The 11,038-nt window shown below is 37.3% G+C and overlaps 1 protein-coding gene across 7 annotated transcripts; it reads left to right on the top strand.

Moving 5' to 3' along the window:
* The first annotated feature begins 5,487 nt into the window (after positions 1 to 5,487).
* Positions 5,488 to 10,396, top strand: LOC18032036 (DNA-(apurinic or apyrimidinic site) lyase, chloroplastic). 7 transcript variants are annotated; one of them, XM_024189999.1, is made up of 13 exons: positions 5,488 to 5,706; positions 5,924 to 6,080; positions 6,240 to 6,340; positions 6,733 to 6,812; positions 7,025 to 7,288; positions 7,551 to 7,801; positions 7,942 to 8,052; positions 8,338 to 8,475; positions 8,565 to 8,612; positions 9,045 to 9,125; positions 9,316 to 9,475; positions 9,677 to 9,813; positions 9,957 to 10,396. In XM_024189999.1, exons 1-12 carry the CDS (start codon positions 5,657 to 5,659, stop codon positions 9,796 to 9,798), a joined length of 1,563 nt encoding a protein of 520 aa, XP_024045767.1. In that variant the 5' UTR covers positions 5,488 to 5,656; the 3' UTR covers positions 9,799 to 9,813; positions 9,957 to 10,396. The 7 variants fall into 7 exon arrangements, with proteins under 7 accessions (XP_024045767.1, XP_024045770.1, XP_024045769.1 ...); XM_024190001.1 differs by having other exon boundaries at positions 5,489 to 5,706; positions 5,924 to 6,050; positions 9,677 to 10,396; XM_024190000.1 differs by having other exon boundaries at positions 5,489 to 5,706; positions 7,566 to 7,801; positions 9,677 to 10,396.
* The last annotated feature ends 642 nt before the right edge of the window (positions 10,397 to 11,038 follow it).

Below are 11,038 nucleotides of genomic sequence, written 5' to 3'. Positions count from 1 at the left end.
AAATTACCTCACTGCCCTAACCTAAAATTACCAAATTATCCACTGATTCCATAAATTATAAATTCACCCTAAAGTTTTATGAATTTACTGAATTGCCCCTGCTGGTCAACGACGACGGGAAACTTAGGTATGATAGTTCATACCTCGGTGAGTCCAACGGTGCCTGCAGTGACCTCCCACGCGCCGTGATGGCTGCGGATCGTGCTCCCAAAGCCGTGAGCTTTCCGGTGGTCATTCACGGCCAAAACAGAGGTTCAAGGTGGCGGGGTTGGTCGGAAATGAAAGCTAGTGACGTGAGGATTCGAACCTAACCGGTGGTGCAATCTAATTCCGGCGAGATTGACGGTGACGAAAACGGGTTGAGCCGCGGTCTTTCAAGCTTCGATCGCCAGCATTCTGCCTGCTTCCGATGACGATGACAGCGGGGATATGATCGGCATCGCTCAAGCTTCAAATCAGTACCAAGCTTGGCCGGTGCGGTGGCCGGAATCGAGGGCTGGAGCCGGGTCAAGGACGTGGGTCGGATCCGAGCTAAACGGGTCAATTTCTCTCTCTCTCCTTCTCTCTCACGTGCCCCTCTTTATTTCCTCTTTTGGAAATTTGCTTCCCCCTTTCCATTTATAGAAACAAGCTTCTTTTTTTTTTTTTGGCACTTAAGCTTAATACAAATTAAGCTAATACCAGACCTGTGATGAAAATAAAATCCGACTACCCGAGCTTTTAATCGCGCTCAATTCATCTCGATTTAATGTTGTGACAATTTTAAAATTAATATCAAAGAGGAAAAATTAAATCATACACTTGATTAGGAAAAATCAAAGTGCATATGTTACAATCCTCCCCCCTTATGAAAATTTCGTCCTCGAAATTTACACATCTAATGAGAACAGGTGAGGATATTGGGCTCGCATTAAGTCTTTGCGTTCCCAAGTAGCCTCTTCCTTTGTGTGATTCCTCCACAGCACTTTTACTAACGGAATGGTTTTTGAGCGCAAAACTTGTGCTTCTATTCTAGTATTTCCACGGGCTCCTCTTCATATGTCAAGTCTTCTTTCAGCTCAATTGGCTGTCTCGATAACACATGACTAGGATCATACATGTACTTCCGGAGCATCGAGACATGAAATACATCGTGGATTTTGGATAACTCAGGTGGTAGAGCTAATCGGTACGCCAACGGACCAATACGCTCCACGATCTCATATGGTCCAATGTAACGTGGACTTAACTTTCCGCGCTTCCCAAATCGAAGTACCCCTTTCCAAGGAGATATCCGTATGAAAACCTTATCACCCACTTCAAATTCAAGTTCCCGCCTACGCTTATCTGCATAACTCTTTTTTCTGTTTTGGGCCGCCTTTAATCTTTCCCGAATAAGTTGTATCTTCTCATTAGTATTATGAACCAATTCGGAACCAAAAAGCTTCCGCTCTCCAACCTCATCCCAACATACGGGAGTTCTACATTTCCTGCCATATAAAGCCTCATAAGGTGCCATCTCGATGCTAGCTTGATAACTGTTATTATAAGCAAACTCCATCAAGGGTAAATAAATGTCCCAACTACCCTTAAACTCCAAAACACAAGCTCGTAACATATCCTCTAGGGTTTGAATAATACACTCTGACTGACCATCAGTCTGTGGATGAAAAGTTGTACTAAAATTCAACTTGGTGCCTAAAGCTTTTTGCAAGCTTGTCCAGAACTTAGAAGTAAATCGGAATCTCTATCTGAAACAATAGACACAGGTGCTCCGTGAAGTCGAACTATCTCGGCCACAAAAATATTCCCTAACTTGTCCATCGAATAAGTGGTCTTGAATGGTAAAAAGTGAGCAAATTTTGTAAGTCGATCAACAACTACCCAAACACTATCATGACCACTCTAGGTACGTGGAAGTCCCGCTACAAAATCCATGGTGATGTGCTCCCATTTCCACTCAGAGATAGGAAGCGGCTGCGAAAACCCTGCAGGTCTCTGATGTTCAGCCTTAATCTACTGACAAACTAAACACCGAGATACAAATTCTGCTATCTCTCTTCATACCTTGCCACCAGTAATGATCTCTCAAGGTACGGTACATCTTCGTACTACCAGGATGCATTGCATAAGCTGAATAATGAGCTTCTTCCATGATCTCCTTTTTCAACTCCTTAATGTCGGGTACGCAAAGTCGATTACCCATAACTAAAACTCCATCATCTCTCACTGCAAAATCAATTTGTAAGCCTTTTTGCACATCCTCTTTCAACTTCAGTAACTGCAAATCCTGATCTTACATCTGATGAACTTTGTCAATCAAAGTCGACCTAACTCGAAATTAGCTATCAAAGCTCTACAATTTTCAACTTCCAATTCAACTCCCAAAGATCTCAGCTCGATCAATAAAGGCATATATGTCACTCGCAAGTGAGCTATAGAGCTGGAAAACTTCATACTTAGTGCATTAGCTACCACATTGGCTTTGCCCGGATGATAATCAATAGTGCAATCATAGTCCTTAATCAGCTCAATCCATCTCCTCTGTCTTAAATTTAATTCCTTCTGGGTAAATAAATACTTCAGGCTCTTATGATCAGTGAAAATCTAACACGTTGCCTCGTATAAATAATGCCTCAATATCTTGAGTGCAAATACCACTGCTGCCAGCTCTAAATCATGAGTTAGGTAGTTTTGCTCATGCTTTTTAAGTTGTCTAGAAGCATAAGCCACTACTTTCCCATGTTGCATTAGCACACAACCCAACCCTTGCCTGGATGCATCACTGTATACTACAAACCCTTTATTACCCGATGGAAGTGTAAGAACTGGTGCTGAAGTAAGACGTGCCTTGAGTTCTTGAAAGCTCTTTTCACAGTCATCATCCCACTGGAACTTAGCATTCTTTCTAGTTAACCGTGTTAAAGGAGTAGCAATTTTGGAGAATCCCTCTAAGAATCTACGATAATAGCCAGCTAATCCTAGGAAACTTCGAACCTCGGTCACATTTGTAGGCCGTTCCCAATTTACAACTGCTCGATCTTTTGAGGATCGACATAAATTCCTTCAGCTGATATCACATTACCTAGAAATACTACTTTATCCAACCAGAACTCACACTTGCTGAACTTGGCGTACAATTGCTTTTGCCTTAAAGTCTGCAAAACAGTTTGCAAGTGCTCCGCATGTTCCTCCTGACTCCGAGAATACACTAAAATATCGTCAATAAACACAATCACAAATCGATCCAGATAATGGCGAAATACCCTATTCATAAGATCCATAAAAGTTGCTGGAGCATTAGTCAACCCAAATGGCATCACCAAGAACTCATAATGTCCATAACGGGTTCTGAATGCTGTTTTAGGAACATCAGACTCTTTAATTCAAAGTTGATGATATCCCGAGTGCAAATCGATCGTAGAAAACACATTCGATCCCTGAAGTTGATCAAATAAGTCATCATTACGCGGAAGTGGATATTTATTACGTACTATAACTTTATTCAACTGTCTATAGTCAATGCAGAGTCTAAGAATACCATCCTTTTCCTTAACAAACAAAACCAGAGCTCCCCACGGAGATACACTAGGTCTAATAAACCCTTTATCCACCAATTCTTGCAGTTGAATCTTAATTTCCTTTAGTTCAGCTGGAGCCATCCTATACGGTGCTATAGATATAGGAGCCGTCCCAGGGACTAAATCAATAGAAAATTCAATTTTTCTATTAGGTGGCGTTCCTGGAAGTTCATCTAGAAATACATCTGAAAACTCCTGGACTACTGGAATATCCTCTAATCTCAACTCCCGAACTTCAGTGTCTATTATCTATTACGTATGCAAGATAAGCCGAGCAACCCTTTCTGACACAAGGCGGAGTCCTGGATCTTCCAAAACTTATTCATTGAACTTAAAAGGATTATATCAAAACCTGCTTTTGAATTTTCAGGGGAAAAAATAAAAAATATATATATATAGACATGATTTTATGAAATTGATTTGACAAATGAAAATATACCAAGCAGGCTGCAGGACCAAAAGCGAATGATTCCCATAGAATGAGATGTCAATGCGCATTTAATGAAGAGAGATAAATAGACAATATGAAGCATTGACCGCAATAGCTGCACCTGGTTATTTTCTGAATACAATCGAAGAAAGGGCAAAATCATGTGCCTGCTGCTTTGTTCTACTAATAACATTCCTAACCAAGAAGTCCAGAGGTTTAGAAGCTTTCGCCGAGCCATTAAGTGAACCTACAAAACTACTACCACCATTATTACAACCCCCTGTGGCACTATTTTGGGGTCATATGGTGCCTTTCAGTACCACTGTGCTGAGTGATCCGAATCAAATGCAGTATTGTATTATATCAACAAGTCACACCAGTTAAGTGGGATGAACAACAATAGTCAGGACACTCTCCATGTCACAACAATGATCCACAGTTTCATAACATATTTGAAAGTAAGAGTAACCAACAAAGCTAGCAAAAAGAAATGGAGGGAATTGTTTACAAAAATGATTCAAACTTGTTTTCCTTTTGAAATGAAGCTTCAGCTTAAATACTTTTGGTGTGCTAAAAGCAAATGTATCGGTCATCTTGTCATCTACAAAATTTTGACCATGAGCTGCCAATTGACTCTTCTTGAAGAGACTTTCTAAGTCATCAAGCAACCATTGTTTCTAAGTTTGGCCTTGATACTGCTTATATTTCTCCGCCGTTTGAATTATCAGCGCTTGTATCAGCTGAAATTGAATCATGTAAACCTCTCAACTATATGCTGTCAATAAATTCTTTTGTTGACAGAATATTATCTTTTGAAAGATAATATTCTTTTCACTTTTAACAGGATTGCAGAACCTAGTATTTGCTTATTATTTCGGCAATAAAATTCAATGATATATAAAAACAATTCTCCATTTTGTGCTTTAAATAAAACTTTTGACGATTTTTTTTCCCTCCTTATCTCAAGCATCAATATAAAATTGCACACATATATAAAAAAAAAAGAAAGAGCTAATAATTTATAAAAAAAAAATCATCCTGTAACTTCAAAGGAAAAAGAAATAGAATAAACCAAATAACAAAAAAAAATTGAAGAAAAAAAGAAAAAAAACGCTATTCTAATTCAATAAGAACAAAAAACTCAATATATTAAATATTGAGAGAGAAATATCAGATGATTAAACATTTTTAGAAATTTTGAATGTGGAAATCATTAAAGAGATAGAGAGGGGGTTGTTTTAGGATAATAGTGGTGTTATTAGAATATGAACTTTTAAATTATTTTTTTTCTTTAATCGACACATCTTTAGGACAACGGTTTTTTCAAGACTTTCTAAAGGGTGTTAGTTAAAATAATTTTATTTATAATTATCTTTAAATATAATTTTTATAAAATAGAGGTTTTATGAAAATAATGAAGGATGCCAATATTCCAACGCATAATAAATTCATAAGAAGAAAAGAAATTGATAATGTCAAAAGTCCATACTTTTCGACAAATAGAAAAGCATTGAGATTCACAGTCAAGCGTTATCGAGTTCTATCATACGGAAGGGTATTTAGGTAATTTAACTTCACATTTGTTACTTTTGGGATAGTCTCACATTGTTGGCTTCCCTGTTCTCCGTGCTCCTTCCTAAGTTGCACCAGGTTTTGAGTTTGATAGATGAATCAAGTCTTTCAACTAGGACTCAAAGCTTTCGTTACTCCTGCTGGGTACTTTCTTTCTTCGCTTTTTCAGTAATAAAAATGTAATTTTTGTTCTGGGATTAAATTAATTAGCTTTAACGATTCAAAATACTGTGCCTCTTCATCCGCTGGTACAGTGGTATTGTGTTCATTTGTGACAGCTTCAGTTATTCTATAAAAATCATTTCTTTTATATTAAAGAAATTATTTTTGTCTGTTTTAATATATCTCTTTTCTTCTTTAGCTTTGCAGTTACTCCAAGAAATTTTAGAATTGGAACCTTTGTCTCCTTCAGAGCTATGAAGCCTAAACGGCATCTTGCAAGTTCATCCAAACCGGCATCGTCTTTCGATAACATGGAAGATGAAAAGGTGAACAGATTAGTGGGTTCGACCCCAAAGGTGTGCCATGGTTTTGATTTTTGTTGCTGATAGTTTTAACTTGCCTCATTGTCTTGTGGGTTTGTGCATCGAGTCACTGTCAATATTAGTTAGTGTACAAGAAGATAGTGAGACAATTGGAGTAATTAAGGAAAATTTTAACTGTAAATTGATGTGTAGGATATTGGTGTGGAAAGCGATGAAGCTGGAATTCAGAGTGTAAAGGATAATCCCGAGAGAATTGAGGTCATGACAGTTCAAGAACTCAGAACTATATTGAGGTAAGCCAAAGTTTTAAAGGCTCAACATTCAGAAAGACATGAAATTTTGTATCATGCATATATAGCTTTCAGAAAAACCCACACGATTTACATCTGATGTGCATTCAGATTATTAGGTTTCATTTGGGTTCCCTGAGATATGGAGGGGGGGTGCTTTTGTTCTGGAAGCTTCATGACAAACTAGTATATATGCAACTAACTTGAAATGGTTGAGTTGTCGGCTTCTCTGTATTACTTGCATTTCTTGTGCCTCGTCTTGAACGGTCAATGACGGTTCTTCAAATTGATTTGGAGAATGAAATCAATTGAGTGGATGGTTGATGGGCAGAATACTATGTTGCACCTCTATTTGTAGTGTTTGTTAGTATGCTTATTTCATTCTTAATCATCAGGAGTATTGGGGTCCCTGCTAAAGGTTCTAAACGTGATCTAGTATCTGCCTTGAAGGTTTATGTGGAGAAGAAGATGGATGGTAAACTCTTTTTACCAAAGAATCAAATTTCAATATTCTCCAGTATTTTGCATAGTGTCGTGTCATTTCCATTAAGATTGGAGCAGAAGTATTTTTGTTACTCTCAATTGTTTGTTTTACCTTTGTTCTGCCTCGTCCTTGTTCTCTCAATCAGTTTTGGTTCAATGCTATGTTGCTTATTTTTAAAGGTTGGAAGTTTCTTCTATGTGCAGTTGGTAGTTCTCATGTGGAAATAGAAGAGGTATCCTCCATTTCTGCTGAAAGTGTATCAGTAAAAAGGAAGGCTAATACGAAAAGTATATCAGGGGAGAGGAAGGCTAAGAAGTTTTCTCATGAGGAACATGCTCAAGAAATTTATTCTGTTCCAGAAGTTTCTGCACTCCAAGAAAGTAAGAGAAGGGCTAAAAAATCACCAATTGGTGATGAAACTGGTGAAGTTGATGCTAAAGCCTCAGTCAAAACTGATAAGATTTCAGGTACAGTAGAATATATGTATACAGTTTTCACTGCTTTATTATTTTGAACTTTTGCTTCATTAATAATCATTTGGCATCCTTTGTTAATTTAAAATGCACTCTTTCTCCAACTTACATGTTCTTTAGGTCTAATCTGAGTTCATTCGGTTTTATCAGGAGCATAGACACCTGGTTATTGTTTCTAGGCAGGGTCCTTTTGATAAAAAGTAAATAATATTAGGTATGTATATTAATAGTGAAATGGCTACTAATGATAGTGCAGTTACTCTGCCAACAGTCCAAAGTGAACCTTGGACAATGCTTGCGCATAAGAAGCCTCAAAAGGGATGGATTGCTTATAACCCTAGAACTATGAGGCCTCCACCTCTGGCAGAGGGTACAAAATCTGTGAAGCTTCTGTCTTGGAATGTCAATGGGTTAAGAGCGTTACTGAAGTTAGAAGGATTCTCTGTACTGCAACTGGCCCAAAGGGAAAATTTTGATGTATTGTGCTTGCAAGAAACCAAACTGCAGGCAAGTATTCCAGTACTTCTTGACGTGCATTTAATCTAAACTTGTAGAACATGTGGGAACAGCGTGTAAATGGTGTAAGGTTGTTTCTTTTGCCAATTGCTTTCTTTGTGGTATCAAATGCATCTCAATGTTGGAAACAGGAAAAAGATGTCAAATCAATCAAACAGTGTCTCCTAGATGGATATGAGAATAGCTTCTGGACATGTAGCACTTCTAAACTTGGGTATTCTGGTACAGCAATTATCTCACGGGTATGCTTATTATTTCCATCAACTTTTATACTTGAGCAGCCAGATTAAATCTTTAGAAATCAATTTTTCTCACTTTGTTTGAAATTTTGTGGCAATGTTTATCTCTGCTGTAGTATGAGCAGGGAGGCTGTTTTCTTGAACAAAGTATTTTTTCCCTCTCCAATGCTGATTATCAAGTGTCCAACTATATGCTGATTGATTTTTGCATTGCAACTATTTCTTTTACTTCGGTGATGATTTTGCTAAATGGTTTGCGTTCTAAAGTTTTTAACATTTATTGGGTAGATAAAACCACTCTCAGTCACATATGGCCTAGGCATATCAGATCACGACAGTGAGGGACGGCTGGTGACAGCAGAGTTTGATTCATTTTTTCTGTTAAGCTGTTATGTTCCAAACTCTGGAGATGGCTTGAGAAGACTGGTGATGAGCTCAAGCATCTTGTATTATGTTGCTAATCTATTTTATTCTTCGAAGAGTTTTTTGACTGATGTCTATGCTTTCAATTCTAGTCATACAGAATTAGAGAATGGGATCCATCTCTTAGCAGCTATGTGAAAGTAAGTATGTGCTCTCTCTCTCTCAATTTATTTATTTATTTATTTTTTATGCTTCTTTATAAATACTATGTTTTTAAGTTACTCTAAGCTGTGGCTACGAATATACGTCCATATTAGGGAGACATCTTTATGCTTATATGTGTGTGTTTTTCTCTCTGTATCGTTTTCTAGAAACATAAGCCTTAATGATTCTAGTTGTAACTTGTTGCTTTTTAGAAAAAAAAAATCGCATCTTTTACGCACGACCTCCAACAGTGTGCAACTTCTTCTGTTTCCTTTTCCTTTTATTTTATTTTATTTATTTATTTATTTAATTTTTTTTTTTTTTTTGTGGATGTAATATGTCTATCGACATGGTGTTTTTTTCTTCACAAAATAGTTAGATATTTGAAGTGCCTTTGATGCTTATGATACTTCATATGCATGATTCAGGAGCTGGAAAAGAAGAAGCCTGTCATTTTGACTGGTGATCTTAATTGTGCTCATCAGGAGATAGACATTTATAACCCTGCTGTAAGTGATTTAAAATTTTGAAGCTGCAAGTAAATCTTCTTCTTCTAGGAGCCAAGACTTGAACAAAATAGCATCCTCAATTACGATGACATATGAATATTTGCCACTGCAGGCTCTCTGTTACAATTTAAGAACTCACTTCTAGTTTTAACTATAAGTGTTGCTTGTTAATATTTGCATCAATTTGTAGGGAAATAGAAGAAGTGCTGGCTTCACAGATGAAGAAAGACAATCTTTTGGCGCAAACTTCTTATCTAAAGGTTTTGTAGATACCTTCAGAGCTCAACATCCTGGTGTTGTAGGCTATACTTATTGGGGTTATAGGCATGGTGGGCGCAAAACCAATAGAGGTAGAGAACTTCTACCTTGATTATTCTATAGCTGTATCTAGAAAGTACTTATTTTTTACCCCTCATTTGCTGTATTCTACTCTGTCATATTTTCAAGTGTTCTCCATTTCAGCAAATTTCTGTGCCTCAAAATGCTCTTAATTTAATGTCTGTCAAAATTTAAATGCGCATTATCCTCTTTTGACTCCATTTATTGAACAGGGTGGCGGCTTGACTACTTCCTAGTATCACAATCTCTAGCTGATAAGTTCCATGATTCATACATTCTTCCTGATGTTACCGGTAGCGATCATTCTCCAATTGGCCTTATTCTCAAGCTCTAGTTCTTCTATCGGCGTCAGAACCAATTATTGCGGACAATTAGGGTAGGCTTATCTGGTGGGTCAATCTTTATTCCCAACTTAAGAGAACTACCTGTGATGACAGGAAACTGAGACTGGTCACCATGTTGTCCCCATTATGTTGGTGTGACCATGGTAAGCATAAATGCTTCGTCTCAATCTCCTACCTAGTATTGATTTGATTTTGTCTGTGACAAAATTTTGAAGATGTTGGAAACTCTGTACAGATCCAGCAGAAATTTTCGGTTAGGAGGCACTCAAATAGACACTAGTATTTCTGTACTTGACTGCGTTGGCCGTTCGGAAACTAGCCATTTTCTGCTTTTCGAAATTATCATTGTTAAGTACCAGATTTTGAGGAGTATTTGTCTGATATTCAGGTATTGTGTTAGCTCTTTGCATTATGCTAGCATGGTTGCTCGCCTGAGAGTGAGAGATAATAGCATAAGATTGTTGTTGCATATTCTCGAATAGTCACTGCCATGCATGGTAAGTTGGGGAATTTATGAAACAGATTCTGATGAGTGTAAACATAGTGCCTTTCGTTGAGAAACAGACAATGATTATAATTTGCAGCTGCTCAGCCTTCAACTCCTCGAGTGATATAAATTGTTCTACTAATCTTTTATAAAGTAACTTCTATAACATAAAATCTGTAAAATTAAAGCAGCCACAATGTAGGGATGGCAACGGGGAGGAAAGGGAGAGGAGGGGGTTGGCATCTTCATATCCATTGTTGATATTATGCATACATCTTCGTCTCCTCCCGCCCCTTTCAAAATTGCTTGAGGGGATTTATGTCCCCTCCTTAAATAATAATCGGAGATCCATGAGGGTCTCAGAATCCTAAGTAAGCAATATCTTTTAATTTCTTAACTTAATTTAATCATATTAACCTAAAAATATATCAAATAAAATGATTATGGGTTTATATTATTCTACTCCATTAAACTTTTGGCATATAGAATATTCAAATAATTATTTTCAAAACAAAATTCAAATAATGTGATTTTTGTATAATATTGATGTGAGAGTTGTCCATGAGCAATGATTGATGTGCGCGACGAGTTGGGTTGTTTAGCTATTGACAATGTGACGTGCTACTAGTTATGACGAGATGAGAATGAGTTCAGTACTGGCTATGGCTTGAATAATTTGAAAAGAATTAGTGAGATGGTGAGAAAGTGTTTTAGAGCTTGATCTGTAAATTGTGGGCTTGTGG

This window comes from Citrus clementina, unplaced genomic scaffold (genome assembly GCF_000493195.1).
Source record: "Citrus clementina cultivar Clemenules unplaced genomic scaffold, Citrus_clementina_v1.0 scaffold_9, whole genome shotgun sequence".
Classification (NCBI taxonomy): Eukaryota; Viridiplantae; Streptophyta; class Magnoliopsida; order Sapindales; family Rutaceae; genus Citrus; species Citrus x clementina.
Note: the sequence above shows the minus strand (reverse complement) of the source record. Positions and strands in the feature narration are given on the sequence as shown.

Excerpts from the sequence above, each read along its gene's own strand:
- LOC18032036 (XM_024189999.1), top strand. The coding sequence starts at position 5,657 with ATGAATCAAGTCTTTCAACTAGGACTCAAAGCTTTCGTTACTCCTGCT. Across the intron at positions 6,813-7,024 it reads TGTGGAGAAGAAGATGGATG|TTGGTAGTTCTCATGTGGAA; the intron begins GTAAACTCTTTT and ends TTCTATGTGCAG. Across the intron at positions 8,053-8,337 it reads GTACAGCAATTATCTCACGG|ATAAAACCACTCTCAGTCAC; the intron begins GTATGCTTATTA and ends TTTATTGGGTAG.